This window comes from Triturus cristatus, chromosome 3_2, assembly GCF_964204655.1.
Source record: "Triturus cristatus chromosome 3_2, aTriCri1.1, whole genome shotgun sequence".
NCBI classification, from domain to species: Eukaryota; Metazoa; Chordata; class Amphibia; order Caudata; family Salamandridae; genus Triturus; species Triturus cristatus.
Window position 1 is genome coordinate 437,857,622 of NC_140584.1, and position 18,708 is coordinate 437,876,329.

The following is an 18,708-nucleotide window of genomic DNA, read 5'->3' on the forward strand; positions in this document are numbered from 1 at the left end:
TGCTCGGCTATCCCCAGGTAGCGGGGCCTGCCTGCCCACCGCGGCGAGCCACGTCTCTGATAAGGATTTCAAAGTCCCGCCGAAACCTTTAAAGTTCCCGCTCAGAGAGCTGAAATGGCATTAAAAGGAGGCTGGTTAGGCATCAGAAATCAATGCTTTCATATGCCTACTGCAGCGGCGCGCCGAGGCAGATTTGCATGTGTTTGAATTGGAAGGCATTTGAAGTGTTAAACAGTAATATTGGGCGAAATAATTGGCTTTCCCAGTTTCTCCCATGAAGCTCTGCCAAAGTGTGGGGTTTATAAGGATGTGAATTGGTGGAGGGTTTTTGCAGGGGACTTCAGCTGTAGCACAGCACTAGATGCTGGCCGCAGAAATCACCATCAATTTACCCAGAACATTATTGGTTGGGAAATATTGCCATATCAAGATCAGCGGATGTATTTGGTTTTCCTTGGCTGAGTCAGGAGCAGCTAATGTTGGTACCCCGAGTCCTCGAAATCGCTGGTGCTTCCTCTAAGGGTCCACAGATTCAAGAGGAAATTCAGAAAAAACAGCCCTGCCAGCTTCAAAAAATATTTCACCGTATTTGGAGGGGTTGTGACTAAGCCTGGGCAAAGCACTACGCTACGCTCGCGTAGTTTGCGCTACTTCGCACTATGCGAATTGCACGTAGCATAGTGCAAACACACGTAGCGTAGCGTAGTGCAGCAATCATTTGTTGCTTGCTTGCGGTCCTCAACGTCAAGTTGGCGACCGCGAGCAAGCAAAATGACATCCCGGCGAGACTTTTTCTTCATTCGCGATCAGCAACATCAAGTTGGCGATCGCGAGCGTGGAAAATAAACCTACTGGCGAGATTCTCAACGCGGGGAGGTCAGGTTTCTCATTGCGAGTGGTCGTGTATGCTCGCGACCGCTCGCGATGAGAAACTACCAGTCTGCGTTGAGAAAGCTGCAGTTCGAGTAAAAATCTACTCGAGCGACAGAAAACTACAGCTCGCACTGTGCAAGATGCCATTTTCAATGATTGCACAGTGGCAGATGCTTGTCCGCACTGTGCAATCATTGAAAATGGCATCTTGCACAGTGCGAACAGGGTACTACGCAGTTCACGAAGTGCTAGCCTTGCTCGCGTAGTGCAAAGTGAACTTTGCGTAGCTACGCGTAGCGCTACTTCGCGAACTACGCCCAGGGTTAGTTGTGACTTTGGGAGGGCCGAGAACTATCTAAGAGCAGGGCCACTCGAATTCTGCAGCAAGAAAGAGTGAATTATGTGGTAGTGTTTACAAAACTATGCAGCAAAAATTGTAAATTATGTGGCCTAAAGTAGCATATTTTGAAACAGTATTTACTATTTTCTCAAGTTTGCACATGTTAAAACTGTGTGGGCAAAGGTTCACCTCATTATTAGTAGTTTAATACCTAAAATAAGCAAGCAGCAACTAAAAGGTGGCCAGCCTCAGTATGAAAAAAAGGCCTTTCACTACTAGCAATGCGTGTTGTAGCATTTTTTAGTGACTTTCGACCCAATTGATCTGCAGTTTTTGTTGTTAAAATGAGCAAATTATGCAGACGATGGGGGGGATAATGCAGCAACAGCTGCAAATCCCTAATTATGCAGAAAACATTACATCTGCAGGATCATATAGTTCCAGTGGGCCTAAGAGGCACTTCTACTCCCTGCCATATCAACACCACTCCATTGAAAAAAAATGTTGCGGAGGCTAGCTCCAATGTTCTTGGGTGTTTTATACTCCTTAATGAACATCGACTGTTCATAGCCTTGAAGGAACTGATCCGATTAGGGCTAACCGGGTCACCTGCGACCACCTCTAAGCCCTCATTACAAATGAACAGTCGTCAGACAGTAGAGAATACAAACCAAAGGTATTTATTAGCGGTACACCCAAGTGGAGTCCGGTCTGACAGTCTCCTTAGATTGCACTGAGGGACTGACCTCTGCCAACGTGGTAATACATAATGCACATCTTCAGAACCACTAAAGACACGCCCAGACTGGAAATTTCCAGTTGGTAGCTAGTGAACAAAGGAGGTTCAGAAGGATGGGCTGCGATCCAGAGACTGGGTGCATGCTATCTCAGCATCAAGGTTACTCTGCCTGTGCCCGCCGCTCTAAGGGTGGGAGCAGGCCTATCTAGTGAGAAAGGTATGTGATGACAAAAACAGTCTATTCATTAGTACAGCAAAGCTCAACCTTGGAGAAATAAAAAAACAAATACCGCAGCTGCTTTCTGCTGAGGCAGACAGAGTGAGACAGAAGTTAGTTTCAATCATGGCTCAAAATGGCAGCTGAATACAAAATGGTGCTGCGGATGCTAACTTAAAACATGCAATGCATAGAGAATTCGGCTACAACATTTCTATTCCAAAAGCCTCCAAAAAGGAGCTAGAAGCCCACTCTGTTCAGCCGTTTCCATCCTGTCTTCCCAGCGACCTTGTGTAATGGCTCCTCACCAGCTTATCATGTGAATGGAGCAGCTATCTTGTGGCACGCGGAGCCACCGTGTATGTTGAGGGAAACATCCTTTACCACGAAGGATTTTCTACACGTTACATTTACAACGGTACACTTACCACGTAAACGTCTTTACCACGTGTATGCCTTCCATGACTGTCTTTACCACGCAAGCTGCACTGGAACGTCTTCTTCTTCGTCCGGTTCAGTCCTTTTTTACTGTCTGAGAAGACATATGTTAAAGGCTACAATTAAAAAAGGGGGGCTTGGGGAGTCTCCCCCCCCCCCCAAAAAAAATTAGTGAGTAAAAAAAGGGGGCTTGGGGAGGTCTCCCCGCGAAAAAACCAGAACCTGTTGTAACGTCGGGAAGTGGAGGCAATCAGAGTCATTTTAGAGGAAATGGAATGACGCTTCCTCTTTACGACGTACAACGTCACCAAGGAAGATCAAGGAGAGGAGACGACATGAAGAGGTATGGGGAATATAAGTTAAAAATATATATATATATGGATTGAGGGTAACGGGCAGGGGTAATTATAATAAGGATTGGGGGCTGGTGGGGGTCACGTAAGGGTACAGGGGAGGGGTATAACCTTTACCAAGAGTATGCCATTACCATGCATGAATTTACAACGAAAAACGTTGTAAAAGTATGCGTGGTAAAGGAATATTCATGGTAAAGGTTATGCTTGGAAATAGCATTCCGTTGCAACGTATGCGTGATAAAGGCATGCGTTGCAACGGAATGTGTTGCAACGACATACAACCGTGAGTTGACAGGTCTGAAAGAGTGAAAGACCACCTTCTTTCCTCAGTATTAAATATAATTAGACTCTCCCGGACTCATTTGCATCTCCTGAGCCGTGATGTGTACACTGCCTCATGTTGCAATGCTCCAACACTTCTATGGCTATTTTTTGTCGTTACTTGAATGAATATATAGTTTATTTGTCAATAAAAACCATAAACATTGTCAAGACCTACATTCACATATCACAGTGTTTGTTATTAAAAAAGGAATATGCAAACAATATAAAAATGTGGCTGCCAGTGATAAAAAAGGATAATAATCATAAATATTAAATTAACCATACCTAATCATTAGCCCGGGGTGCCTACTATGCATAAAGTGCTGAAGTGCATGGTGTATCCTAGGGTTACTCAGTCCCTAGCAACCCAGCTTGATGTAGATGAGGATGGGGACTTATGGCCTCAGCAAGCTTTCTACCTCCCTAGCCGCCCACCTTGCCTTGAAGGGCTAACTGAGCACTGCCCATGGGCATTGGGGCACCTGCACATTACAAAAAGTCATTCTTAGACACGGGCCCGGCGTAACTAACACACATAAAGTGCCTAGGTGTATGTTAAATCCTAGTGGGAAGCCCACGCTCAGCAAAGCGGGATAGGGATTTGAGCAACAAAAGGAAGAGAGAACTTACTCCACCCCTAGCAGCCCAGCTTGATCTTATGTAAAGTCACACAGTCATTGCCAGTGGGCTCCAAAAGACTTAGAAAGTGATGAGGGGCATATATAGGACCGCCATGTAAAGCAGGTGCTCGTTGCTCAAATTTGACTCACTGTACGATACACATGCACTCAGCTGTTGGGTTGGAACCAAACTATTGAGTCACAAAGATACCTCATGGAGTCATGCCATTTTCTGTAATCCAGCAAAAATGCATTTTTTCTTCTAATGGTCATTCAACCCTTAATAAGCTTTGGATACTAATTGTCGGGCAAACCGTTTGTGCAATATGATTATATGGCAAACAGCCGACTGCTGTACATTAGAGGATGGGGTGACTGTTAACAGTGCCAATACTTTTAAAGCATGGTAGATTAAAAACAAAAGTTGGAAGTAGTTTGCAATGATTCACTTTTTTGTTATTGAACTGTGCCATAAAAGGAGGGAAGCCAACCCTACAGTGCTTACTGCTAACGAACAACTTTGGTGTAAGGCGCGTTTTGGCCCTATGACACCAAAAGTCTAAACAAAGCATTTAGACAAGTGCCTAAATATTTGTTTGATATCTTAAAAAACAGGCTGAAATTTGACCTAAAGAAAACCTGAATATTATCATTCTAAAGGATATATGATCAAACCATTGATGAGGAGTAAGCACCTGCAAAATTTTAATGGCACCTGTGAATGTAACATAATTCACAAAGCGATTCAAAGGTTGGATCTGCATTTAATTAAGTTACTTCTACCTGGGGGTGGGGTGGGGTGTGTGAGGGGGGGTTATGTTGCTAATACAAAATAACTATTTGTGTGACAAGCCAGTGGGTTCCCAGAACACCACAGAATGAATGCACCCGCAGCCTATAAGTAGGTTGTACAACTTGTATTTTTCTCTTTTCTTTTCCAATCTTTCTATGTTTTGAAAAGTGCAAATCTCGTGAAGAACATGACAGCTTCATCGACCCTTCGCAGCAGTGGGAAACACTCCTGCTGCTTTCAGGGGCTGCTCATAGCTACGGGATTGGGCATGGAGCTTGGCAGCTTCCCTCATCCCCTCCTTCGAGTGTGTACCCCACAAAGTCCCAGCCCCCCACCTTCAAAGGTCTATCCCTGCTTACCCCGCAAAGCTTCTTGGCCTCCCAGCCACGACTCTTCACCCTGTTCTGTCCCCATCCAGTGGTCACACAGTCCGCAGCCTCCCCCGCTGCTCCCCTTTACCCGCTGTATCTCATTTGGTGACAACCCCAGGGACCAATGTTCTGCCTCTGCCTCTCCCATATGTTTCCGTCCAGAGAGCTACCTCCTGACTGAGGAGTCTCCGCACACATACACAGAGAGGAGTGCTTTGAAAATGGAGACTTCTTACTATTAAAAGGGACCAGTTGGGAGAGGAGTAAGGAGAGGTTATGGCGGGATAGTGAGAGACTTAGGCAGAGAGGGTTAGTGAGAGATTGGGAGGGACGTGCACCAGCTCACAAAAGGACACAAAACAGACGTAAATGCACTCCAGTGCACAGCAGGAGTGAGTCTAGCACCATACATGGCCAACCTCTTGTGCTGCAACCCCCTGCCAAAGAAAATATGTGTTAGGGACTTAAAATACAACACAATATGAAATAATGTGTAGTGGAATTAAATTATTTACAATAGTTAAAAATATATATATAATTTACATTAAAAACACGAAAATAAAACATTATTTTTTTTAATATAGTTAAATTACTTTTAAACAAATCTATTCATCACATTTAATAATTATTAATACACAGTAATACCTAAATTCTTTTTTTCCTAAGGTGATATTTTAGGAAAATTATTTAGTTTAATATACTAAAAATAATTACATTTTAAATATTTTTACCAATTTTTTAAGTCCGATAAACTTTTGTACTTTCCCCTTTATTTTAACCAAAGTAAATCCCACCACCATTATTTCCTCTGGGAGGGTGATGACAGTATCAGTGGTTGGCCATGTGTGGTGCTGGAATGTACTACTGCTCCATTTTGGCTCTGGTTCCTCCCTCTGTTTAAGTGGTTCGAGACATGCAAGTCTACACCTGTGGGTAACTTTACACTCATAAATAGTTAATAGCGAAAAGTAGTAAGGTTACTCAAAAGCGTAAGAGTAAATTTACATGTGTAGATTTGCTCAGGTGTAAGTTTGCCATGGTTGATAGGCCCGTAAATGTTAGCAAATAGATGGGGGTAATGAGCTATTCAATTAAGGGGTCATGTTGGTACTTTGTGATGAAAGTATGTCTGCCCAGCGGCAACTGTTTCTCCATCTAGTTATGCACATTGGGATTCCTGACTTTCTCTACATATTATAATTAAAGCTGTGTAAAATTACATATTTGTTCTGTGAAATTTCATGGACATTTTGCAAAATGTACTACTGGCATGAAAACGTTCAGTTGCCTATAAAAAGCAGATACAAATAGATGCCTGGTATTGTGTTATAGAAATACATTAATTCTGCTCTTTTGCCTCATTGCATGATCATGTGACTCTTCCCCCAACAGCTCCCTGTGGTGGGCACCTGACTTCACAAAGTGGTATGATCCTATCTCCTGGCTGGCCAGGTTTTTACAAGGATTCACTGAACTGCGTTTGGGTCCTAGAGGCGCAGCCTGGCTATCCCATCAAAATCACATTTGACAGGTAAGAAAAACAGAAGTGAAACGCGCCTTTCTTGTCTATTTCGGAGAAAAAAAATCTGTAGCACTGACCATGAATACATTGTCTGGTAATGGGCATCATCAAAAATGCCAAATTTCTGTAAACTGGCAATTACCATGGCTGTAAGGAATTTATGTAATTACGAGGGATTTTATCAAAGTTGTGCGATATTATGCAGAATGATATGAAATGTAAATCCATGGTTCAATATTTTATCGTAAAATGCTTCCCTACGTGAATGTGAGTGCGAAAACAGCAGCTGCTTGTGTTCCGTTGTTGGCACGCCTTTGCTGTCATTTTTTTTATTGCAAATGACACATTCACTGTCAATCTGTACTGCAAATAGGACGTAATCAAGTAAAGCAGTGTAAGTCTATAATTTTGGGAATTTTGCATGCAAACTGTAATTAAAAATTCCCAACATTATGTGGATTACGCCGGCATAATTCACATTTCACCTAGGCCTAACAATTACTTGTGCTTTAAATACTGTGTACTCCCAAGTCTGGGTCTCCAAATCAAGTTTTTATGTCTATAATGGCATGTGTGGAACCCAATAGCAGCTGGAATGTGGCTATGCTAGGGACACATAGGGAATAGCAAAGGCCTTGAAGCACTGTAAGGATTCCTGGTCACATTTGATTTTATTTCTGAAGGCAATTCGTTGGAAGAAGTGAGCCACAAAACCTTTTATCTACATACTATTGTTCCTCTCACACACCATGGCTATTCTCCTCTCTCCACTCTCTCATTTCCCATTGCCTCATTCCCTTTTCATTTCCCCATCCAATATCTTCCTAAAATGGTCGCACATTGGGTTAATTAATGACGCATTCTCTAATATAGACTGGGGGTACATCGGTTATTAAAGTCTCTGAACCCATCATATAGACCTAAAATGTGAACAGTTCACCCAGTAAGTGTAGAATATTTAAAATGAAAATCAGAGAAACAGAAAGACTGGCACTTTAGTGTTGGAGCAGCAGGTCTGTACCAACTATTATCATCCCCAAGCCAATCCAATGCCTGTAACACAGCTCTCAACATTTCAATGTTCATTAGTAAGCATTATAGCCGCCTGCCAGGTCTGTAACTGTTGTTAAATTATTATAGTTCTAAAATAAAAAGTGGGATGCAAAAAAGGCAAGCTCTGGAATTTTGGAGCGGAAGGAATGTGTCTGCAATTATTGGCCCTAAGTTACTTCAATATTTTTAGAGGAGCTTCCAGCATATTAATGTTCTAATGAAAGATAGTCCATGGTAGAAAAAAGTCACAGGACAAACATGTTCGTATAGCAACAGGATAACAACCAAACAAGTTTTAGAGGAAAGAAAAAGGAAGGTTGCTGCTTAAAGTGTCCACTCTCCTCCATAAACATGGCTAACCTAATTTTACGTGGTAGACTGTCCAACCTTTGTGAATCAGAAATGTTGAGTTAGTAGATTTAACATTATGCCTTTCCTGGGCCTAGCTGTTAAAGAATTAACTTTTTCGACAGCATAACACAGCACAATCTCAGAGCAAACAAATGAAAATGGCAACACTCATCCGTTGTAACATTCACAGACTAGGTCCCCTTCAAAGCATTTCGGGGCATATTTACAATGCCGCGTCGGCACTTCTACGCTTGTGTGACGGGCCATATTTACAAGGCGATGTAAAGCCCTGCATGACTTTTCATGGCCTTGTAAATATGGCCACCTTTCACGCATTACTCTGCATGAAAGGGGCGTTCCGTGGGTGTTGCTGTGGGTGTTCTCACACCGCAACACCCATGGAATCTGAGACAGTACCACATTTACAAGGTTTCATAATCCTGGGAATGCGTCAGAATCTAACGCCTCCCGAGGGGAGGCATTAATGTGGCGCAACAAGGCAAAATACCTTTATTTCTCCTCTTTTTTTGCTCTTTCTATGTGTGCTCCATTCAGCACACATCGAAGGAGGAAAACGCCATGTGTCCCTACCTGCACAAAAACGTTCATCCCTGCAATGCAGACACCCTTTCACCATGGCAGAAGGGTGCATGCGTTGGCCCTAGGTTTCCAATTGTGCATCACCGCAGAGGAAAGCACAGGGATCGGTCGTATTGCTGTAAATACAAAGAATTCCTGCACTTTACTAATGACGCAGCTCATTGCAGCAAGATGGCTTGCATTGCAGCCCTGCGTCATTTTTTTGTAAATATGCCTCTCAATGTGAAAGGGACATATGGAGCACAAGTCTGGTGACAAATCAGCCCTATAATGTACACGAAAATCCCCTATGCTGACGTATTTTAATTGAAAATTAGGGTAAAGGTTTCAAATGCAGCTTTTTATCCCAGTACGAAGCCTATGTTTCACTGTCGACCCGGAAGGAGTTTGGCTTTGAATGATATCTGCCTTTGGTTACCAACGGTACCTGTAAAGCGTCAATGCCTTTAGAAATGACACATTTTAACACATCATTTTTGAAGCTTCAGATTGGGTGCTTTACAGAAAAACCCTTGCCAAGTTTTTTACATGCACATTGTTTCCAGAGCGAACCCCCTGCGGGTGTGTTGTATACTGATTCGTTATTGGAAATGCATTTTTCTTGCACCAAACTTCACGCTGTAATTTGGAGATGCACTCCGTGCTGGCCGAGAGAATGACGAGTGGGTGGGGGTCTCTGCCACACCACGGCAACTAGAATGGATGGTGATTAAGACACTTGCATCTGGAGCCTTGGCTCGCGGCCTGATTAACAGAAGGCATGTTTGCCCCCACTGCTCCTTGCAGCTCATGCAGAATACCGCCTGATGTCTATTTCTCATCTGAAGAGCATATTTACATTGCACTCAAGGCAGGCCTCGAGGAAGCACCAGTGGGCTTCCAGTTTAAAACTGAGCCACCAATGCACATAGAACTGGAATTTCACCAAGATCTCAGAGTGTGGCTAGTCTGATCCCTGACTTATTTCCTACAGCTGTCTGTGCAATCCGCAGAGTCAGTTCAGAAACTCTCAATTGGATGAAGATTAGGCCAGGTACAGTGTGCACAGCATTTTGCAGAATTGAATTTACAGGTTTACTACAAAGATCTAGCACATCTGGACTCAAAGAGTGGGCCTTTGTCACTGGGGATTTATTAGCATTCATCTTCTGTTTGTGCACTTGTTATGGCTTTCATTCCATACTGCAAGAAGTAGTATTAATATTTTGGGTGGTTGACTTTAAGGAATAATGAGAACCCATGGTAGGGTGAACCCTCAAAGTCACTAGATTAACCTAATCTTACCCCCCTCGTAGCTGTGGCACAGAGTAGACAGGCTTAACTTAGATCAATTTGTATTTATGCTGTGGAAAAACAGTAATAAGTCAAAATGCAAAACAATAAACATTAGATAAATAGAGTAAACCTTTAATAAACTAGGTGATACAAAAATGACAAAAATCCAATAATGTTGAAAGGAGATATGAATTTTTAAACTTTTAAGTACAAATAGCACCAAAAAGCACAAAGCGCCAATGACAGTTAATTGATCGCAGTAGAAGGGGACTTAGGTGGAATTTGTGGCTGACTGTGATGGAGCACGGATTGGATACACCAAGCAGGTTCACCCAGGTCCCCCCTGTTCAAAGAGTTTCCTTTCTGACATAGTCTTTTCTGACTAAGGGCCTTATGTTGAGTTAGGCAGATGGGCTACATCATCACAAACATAACAGATATCTTGTCCACCGAATTACAAAAGCTCTGTATCAAATGGCACTTATAATACTTCCGACGGGATATCTGTCACGTTTGTAACAGAGTAATCTGTCAGCTAAACACTAAATTAGTCCCTTAATCTTTTAAGTCCCAATCCACTGCTCACAAATCAACCACCTTCTAAAGCCCCCTCGCGCCTCGGGACCTTCGGGGAGGTATTTAGAGGCTCACAGGGTGTCAGGCAGAGGCAAACAGAAGGGTTCAGTCCAGTCAGATAGGCACTTCCAGAAAAATTCTTCTTGCAGCTTGTTGTCTCCCTGTAGCTACACTGTATGACATCCGCATAACCATTGGTGCCCACTTCTATGTCTTGGTTACAAGAGGGTTCAGTTCCAGTCCTTCAAGGCTCCTCTCAGGTCACATGCAGAAGGTCCAGTCCTCCTCTGATCTTCTACAAGTCCAGAAATCGTCGTGAAATGATTGCTTGAAGGTGGCACATTTATGCTTGTAACCAGCTAGTGCGAGTGGGATGACTCCTGAGCATGCCTTAGCAAATGGGGTAAAAGTTCCTGGGGCCAAGGCTACCCACTTTTTCATTAGTTCCCTTTGCCTAGGAAACAGAAATCTGGTAGGACAAAAGCAGGGTCTGTCGGCAACCAGAAGTGGATGCAAAAGAACTGCCCTGACATCCTATTCTCTTCCTTTCAAGTGTGCCCAAAGTGTTTAATGTTGATCAACAGACCTGTCAAGCAGGAGCTGATTCTGTACTGTCAAGAGGAGGCCCACAGCCCCTTCCTCATATTCTGTAGATTTCAGGTCAACCCTTTGTTTACTCAAGGGAGGCATTTCAAACTGATTCAAGGCGGAGCAGAGGCTTATAGCTGGCTGAGGATTATGCTAATAAGTATTCTGACAGTTCAAGCAGGTAAAAGGTATATTTCCTACAGGTATTTTTCTTTAATATTTATTACAAATCCGAATTCACCATTGAATGGATTTTTAATGCATTAAAAGTGTGGTTTAATTATTTTTCTAGCTGATCTCTTTCCCGAGAATCAGTACTAGCACTTTATATTGCTTCTCAGTGTTTCTGTATTTTCCAGCCAGCCTCCCCACAGTAAAAATAACTTTTTGAGGCAAGTCACTGAAAGAACATGCCAACTGTACATTTTTACATGTCCTACTTTTTAAATATACCCACCCTGTCTAGTGGGCTACAATGCAGATCCAAGGGTGACATATTAACATTTAAAAGAAAGGGTTTTACCTGTCAAAAAGGGCTCACTTTGACAGGTTGTAGTGTATGTATTGCGCTGTTACTGGCAGGCCTCAATGAGAGGCCTGAAGTCAGGTTGAAACACCCACTCGAACGAATGGCACGATTGGTGCTGCAGTCCTCTAGTGGGACTTAGCTTCCAAGCCTAGGTACATTTTGTAACATATACTAGGGACATATGGGCAAGTTAAATATACCAATATGGAGTATACCAATTCTACCATGCTAAATGGGGGGACACTGGCACTCTACTGTTGGTCAGTAGGGGTAAAGTGCACAGAGCTCTAAAGCCATCAAAAATGTAGTGTCCCACATAAGGTGAAAAATATGGGGTGAACACACAAAAAAGGTGGATTTCCTATACATACCTGACAAGCCAAAGTGAAGACCCATTGTTTGTGAATTTTCATCCAGAATGTGTACTTTCAACAACTGATGGAGAAGAATTTTCTAAAGTCAAACCAGCAAAAACAGAATTCTTTCAGAGTGGACTATCTATAGAAATAGCTGCTCAAGCAAGTCGATTGCTCGTCTCTTTAATCCTCAGCTGCTTATAGCTCAGGATAACATCCAGGGCCTGAATTACAAATCGGGTGCTGTGTCCCTGTTTGTGTGACTGTGCACCCATAGCTAGGTATTTACAGGGAAAATTGGCATAACACACCTCATTATGCTAAAGAATGCACTGTCCTCTTCACAGAAGCAAATTCTCAGTTTGTGCTTGCGCTGAGTAGCGCGTATTAGTGAATGACAGGGCCATGGTTTGAAACTGCTGTACCATCTTTCACTAGAAGTTGACTGGACGCTGTTTTAAGTGGGGAATGGCATCCCCCTGCTGTCAAGTGCAGTGTGTTACTGTATCGGCCTGCAAGGGGACCCCTAGAGAGTGCCTGAGACCCTCTTTCCACTCTTGCGAGGAGCGACGTTATGGGGCTCACTGACTGCTCTACATCATATATGTCATGCAGTCACTGTGTCTCTCGATGGAGTTTTTGTCATTGTGTCTCTGTCCATTATACATTATTATTTCATTTCCAACTGACTTGAAAGGTGAGGAAGATTCTTCCATCTGAACCTTCCTACTCATGGACTTTGATTTAGGCAATTTTTTTTACCCACAAATATCTACGTATAATGTTACACATGGGAATGGCATATTTGTGATGGTATGTTTGCACCCACTCTTCTCACACTGTTGTCTGCTTCCTGCCCCCTTGCATTTATGTGGATATTGGGATTTTTTGCCGAAGGCAATTAAGACCATGCATTGCAAAGCTCATGAAGGTTGCATATGCATGGCAAAATATCCTTATAAAAAATATTATCTGGCAGAAATATAATGTCCTAAACATTGTTAAATATAAATATATTTTTTGTATATATATATATTTTTCCATTTCAAGCTCGGTGTGGATGGCACAGTGCTAGTCCTTTGCTTCTTTTTGCATATATATATATATATCAAAAAGAAGCAACGGACTAGCACTGTGCCATCCACACCAGGCTTGAAAGGGAAAAAGTATTTCTCCATTTCTACAGCAAGGTATTTAAGTACAGAATTAGCACAGTGCCATCGATGCCAAGCTGTAAAATGGCAAAAGCCTTTTACCATGCCAGGCTCAGTATTACAGCTTTGGATTGATAAACTACCATCCAAGCCAACCTGGAATTAATAAAAGCAATCCCTGAAACGTGAAACGTGTTTTGATATCATTATAGCTCTTTAGAGAGGTTTAGCTTTGTTCAGATACAAAGGAGCACCTGGTATAAGTCAAAACAAGACCCTTTCAGGATTAGAATACTACATAAATTATGCAAAAGAGAAACACAGAATTCTGGGTAGTTCCCAAAGTTCCCAAGTTTAGGTGTAGAGCATCTCATGTATAGAGCACCCTACAACACCAGCGACACCCTGAATCTGCTCACTTCAAATATCTGTTTTTCTAGCAAAGTTTTTAAGCATAGGATTAGCACAAAGCCATCCATGCCGAGGTAGAATGGCACAAAGTGTTTTGCTATTTCTACAGCAAAGTCTTTATACATTGAATTGGCAGATGGCAAGCTTTAAAATCACAAAATCATTTTACCACACCAAAAGTTGTATTACAGCTTTGGATTGTAAAATACCAACCACGCAAACCTGGAATGAAGAAAATAAATCCCTGACACATATTTCACTATCATTATAGCTCTTTAGAGAGGCTTAGCTTTGTCCAGACACAAAGGAGCACCCAGTATAAACCAAAATAAGAGCCTTTCAGGATTAGGGTGCTGCATAAATTATGCAAAAAAGAAGCACAGAACTCCGGGTCGTTCTCAAGTTTAGGTGGAGAGCAGCTCCTTTACAGAGCACCCTACAAAACCAGCGACACTTGAATCTACTCACCTCAAATGAACTCACATATTACTTCACTCAGGGCATGGTCAGTGACAGCACTGATGACATCTCAAACGCCATTACTGATGATATCATCCAGTGATGTCATCCAATGATTGTGAGTGTTTTTTACAGGTTTCTGAGTGTTAAAGATATATAGAAGGATACTACAAAAGTTAAATTAGTAAGAGTTGTGTACTACTAATGAGTGATACTATTTATAACACTTATTATGTGAGTGTCTGTGTGACTGTGTGTATCCATGTGTAAGTAGGTATCTGAGTGGCTCTATGAGTGTGTGAGTGGTTGTATTAGTGTGTGAGTGGCTGTGGTTGAGTGAATGTGTGTGTGGATGAGTGGGTATGTGAGTGGGTGTTTCAGTTGTGTATGGGTGAGTGAGTGAGTATATGAGAGGCTTTATAGGTGAGTAGTGGTGTGTGTGAGCAGAATAAGGGTGAGTGAGTGGGTGTATTAGTGAGTGAATGTATGAGTGAGTGAGTAAATGTGAGAGTGGCAATATGGGTGAGTATGTGCTTTTGTTAGTGACTGTATAGGTGAGTGAGTGAGTATGGTTGAGTGAGTAGGTGTGTGAGTAGCTGTATGGGTGACTGACTCAATGTGTGAGTGGCTGTATGGGTGAGTGAATAGGTGCTTGAGTGGCTCAATTGGTAGGTTAGTGGTTGTGTGAGTGGTTCTAAGTATCAGTGAGGTGGTGTGGGAGTGCTTGAGTGGGTGTGGATATGGGAGTGCTTCTATGGGCCTGTGAATGGATATGTGAGTAGTTGTATGGGAGTGGGTGTATACAATGTTCTATGGGGGTGTGGGTGCATTTGTGAGTGGTTCTGTGGATGATGTCATCAGTGATGTCATTTGAGATGTCATCAGTGATGCTACTGACCATGCCATGAGTGATGTAATATGTGAGGTCATAAGCAGTGCATAGCTGGGGCGTAAGTTATAGTTAGCTCAGGTAACTATAACTACTGAATTTCTATGGTTTGTATGAGTGAAATCTGAGGTTAATCATAAAGTCCCTCTAACCTTTGCCTTTTTCAGTGAATTTCAGTTTTCTTTAATTCTATTTCCTATCTATAACATCCCTGTGACCTTTGTTTTTTCAGTGAATTTCTATCTTTTTTTATGTTATTTCCCAACTATGATGTCCCTGTAACCTTTGCTATTTTTTGTGAGTTTCTAAGGTTTTTTAAATGTTGTTTCCTAACTGCAACCTGTAACCTTTGAGTGAGAGTGTGAGTCAGTGCATGAGTGTCTCTGCGTATGTGTGTCAGTGGGTGTGTGATTATCTGAGTGGGTCAGAGAGTGACTGCATAAGTGTCTCACTGGTTGTGTGAGTGGGTGTGTGAGTGTCTGGGTAAGTCTGTAATTGGATGTGTGAGTGGGTGTCTGAGTAGGTGCATGAGTGATTGAGTGAGTGTCTCAGTAGGTCTGTGAGTTGATGTGAGAGTGTCTGAGTGGGTTTGCCAGTGCCTGCACGAGTATGTGAGTCAATCTGTAAGTGAGTGCATGAGTGTCTCAGTGGGTCTGTGAGTCGCTGCATGAGTGTCTGAGTCAATTTGTGAGTCGGTGCGTGAGTATCTGAGTAGGACTATGAATTAGTGTGAGAGAGTAGGAGCAGTTCAGTAAGTGGGTGTATGAGTATCTGAGTGTGTCTTTGAGTGGGTGCATGAGCGTCTAAATGGATCTGTGAGGGGCTGTGAAAGTGTCTGAGTGGTTCTGTGAGTGGGTGCATGAGTACATGAATGGGTTTGTGAGTGGGGGTGAGAGTGTCTGGGCAGGTCTGTGAGTTGGGGTATCAGTGTCTGAGTGGGTCTGTCAGAGGGTGTGTGAGTGTGTGTCTAAGTGTCTGTGTGGGTCGATGTGTCAGTAACAGGGCCACAATGAAACCGCACCTGCCCTTTTATCCAAGAAGAGTCCACAGTTCTACACAAAATATTTACCCAAGTGCCGTTCTTTCTACTGGTTAGTTACTAAGTGTTACCTCCGTGGGTAAATGACCAGTGCATATTCTACACTGCAGCTGTGTAATGGAGCACAAGGAAATGTCACCAGTGACCTTGTGTTTGTTTGGCAATGTGATTGTTCCTCCTGTGTCATTATCCAGAAATTTGTGATAACATGAATCTTCCTACAGAGAAGATGACAAGAGGACAAAGAGGTAAATCTCCACCTAACAAGGGTCCTTCCTCTTAACTTTATGAAGTAATTGCTTCTTTGTTTGGTGGAGATGTCCTCATATTACTCAGCATCAAGAACGCATCTCCAAAATCTGCAAGAAATTCACTGGGAGGTCTTTTAGTAAGCTGCCCATCATAGTGGCGAAAGGTAGGAAGACCGTTTCATACTACTAAGGTGAACGGGGTAGGCCCAAACACACAGGGCTACAGGTGATTTTGCAAATCTGTATACTTGTAGTGTTTTAAAGGGAGAACCACAAACTCTGCTGTCACCAGGTAAGGACAAGAAATAACCCACTTGTCAAAGTCACTACACATTGCGCTCCAATGTTCAACTATGCATTCACCTCCATGAAGCATTTCAGATCTTCTTTCATTATGAAATAGCTGAGAAAATACACTTACTTTGCATTTGTCAAGCCCAGGAGGTCAGGATTGTTTGTTCTTTACAAAAGTGGATCTTCAATTAGGGCACCTGCTATGCTTATATATGTTAGTGTTTCCCATTGAGGTTTAATTTCTGTAAAAATTAAGCAGGTCCTCATGCTAGCTTCCCCGTGACAGTTCTTCTGTCCAGCTTGCCCACAGTACACTATTTTCTGCTACTTGTCTACCGGCTACTCTCTGTTTGTGCCTCCTCTACTCATTTCTTGCCCTGTTTTGCCTCTTCTGCTCATTTTCCTGCCCTCTGTTTTGCCTTTTCTGCTCTTTTTTTGCCCAATGTTTTGCCTTTTCTGATTGTTTTTCTGCCCTCAATTTTGCTTTCACTGCTCGTTTTTCTGTCCTCTGTTTTCCCTTTCTGCTCATTTTTCTGCCCTTCATTTTGCCTTTTCCGCTCATTTTTCTGTCCTCTGTTTTGCCCTATTCTGCTCTGTCTTGCCTTTCCTGCTCAGTTTTCTGCCCCGTTTTGCCTTTTATGCTTGTTTTTCTGCCCTCTGTTTTGCCCTTTTCTGCTCATTTTTCTGCCCTCGGTTTTGCCTTACATTTTTGTTTTCTTGCCCTCCGTTTTGCCTTTTCTCTTTATTTTTTCTGCTCTCTTTTGCCTCTTCGGCTTGTTTTTCTGCCCTCTTTTTCACCTTTTCTGCAATGGGGTAGCGTGGTGTATGGCCCCCCTCCCCAGGCTGATTTCGGCCTGGGGACCCCATCCCGGGGCCCATACAAAATTCAATGGTGATTGGGAGACGCACGGCACCCGGACAGATATTGGTCCTGGGGATTCCATGCCCTGGGGACCCCATGGCTCAGGGCTTGGCCACATCTATCTGGGTGCCCTGGTAGCCAGGGCTCCCACTGTCCTTTGATGGGGACCACAGGGGGAGCCTGAATGCCCCGTGGTGCCAGCTGGAACCCTGCTTCCTGCGGAAGCCAGCATTGTTCTCGCACGCAGGGAGCTGCTAAATATGCTCCCTGCATGCGGGAGCAGTCTTTTATATGTTTCCCTACCCACATGACAGCGGGCAGGGAAACAGATGAAAGCTCCACTCCCAGCAAGCAAGAGCAGTTTGACAGCTCCTGTTTGCTGGGAACAGAGTTAGTGTTTGCTTGCACGTGGTGGGAAGTGTCACAGCTCCTGCCAAGAGAAAGCAAACGGCTTTCTTCTGAGGGTGGGCACCTCAGGAGATAGCAGGAGCCAGCCCTGTGGAGTTGGCGGGCCCCAGGGCCATTAACGGCTACAGAAGGGAGCAGTGTACCCCCCTTTTTTAGTATACACGGGACGGCCCCGGGGAGGTGGTGGTCCCTGGGCTGTGTATGGTCCAGGAGGAGGGTTGCTTGGCCCCCTCCCAGTTTTAAATATGTATTTGACCATGTGGAGGTGGTTGTCCCCAAGGCCCGGGGGTTCTGTGCGGCATCCAGCATAATTTATTGAGTCCCGGGAGGTGGTGGTCCCTGGGGCATATTAAACCTTCAGGAGGGGGTGGGGGGATCAACATGCACCTCTTCCACTCCATTATTTAATAGCCCTGGGGAGGTGGTGGTCCCTGGGGCTCAATGAGCCCAATGGAGGGGGGTCTGTGCTTCCCCCCTCACATATTTAAATAAAAACCCAGGGAGGTGGTGGTGTCCGGCGCTAAAAAGAACACAAGGAAGAGGCCCTGTGCACCCGCCTCCTTCATTTTTAACATATAATGAAGCCTCTGGGACCTGGTCCACCTAGGGCAAATCTTCAAAGAAACAAGGGAGACCGTGCTTGTTTAAAAAAAAAAATCCAGCAAATGTGCGGGTATTGGTGATTTGTTTTAAAAAATACTTTTGACCTGGGGCACCACAGCACCAGAGTTTGTGGGTCAGGGTATTACTACCCTGCCCCCTTTTCTTTATTTTGTGGTGTTTTTGGGACTGAGTCCCAAAATGGCTTCCAACACTTTCTGGTTGAATTGTTGGCAGACAATCAGATCTCTGCACGAGATCGTCATAATTTGCTATGGCTCCGTGATCCTAGATATATAAATTTAGATTTCGAAAACTACTGTATGGGTTTACAGCAAATAACAAAAAGCATGCTTTCTGGACCAAGATCTACCTTTCTGCCAAATTTAGTGTCATTCCGTCCAGCGGTTCGGGCTGTAG

At 43.4% G+C, this 18,708-nt stretch overlaps 1 protein-coding gene across 1 annotated transcript in view; it reads left to right on the forward strand.

Moving 5' to 3' along the window:
* The window catches only part of CSMD2 (CUB and Sushi multiple domains 2), a 1,634,099-nt gene that overhangs the window by 1,222,015 nt on the left and 393,376 nt on the right, over positions 1 to 18,708 (forward strand). Inside the window, exon 16 of the mRNA XM_085648024.1 lies at positions 6,464 to 6,602. Within this exon, the coding sequence (XP_085504150.1) occupies positions 6,464 to 6,602 (139 nt within the window). The remainder of the gene's footprint in view (positions 1 to 6,463; positions 6,603 to 18,708) is intronic.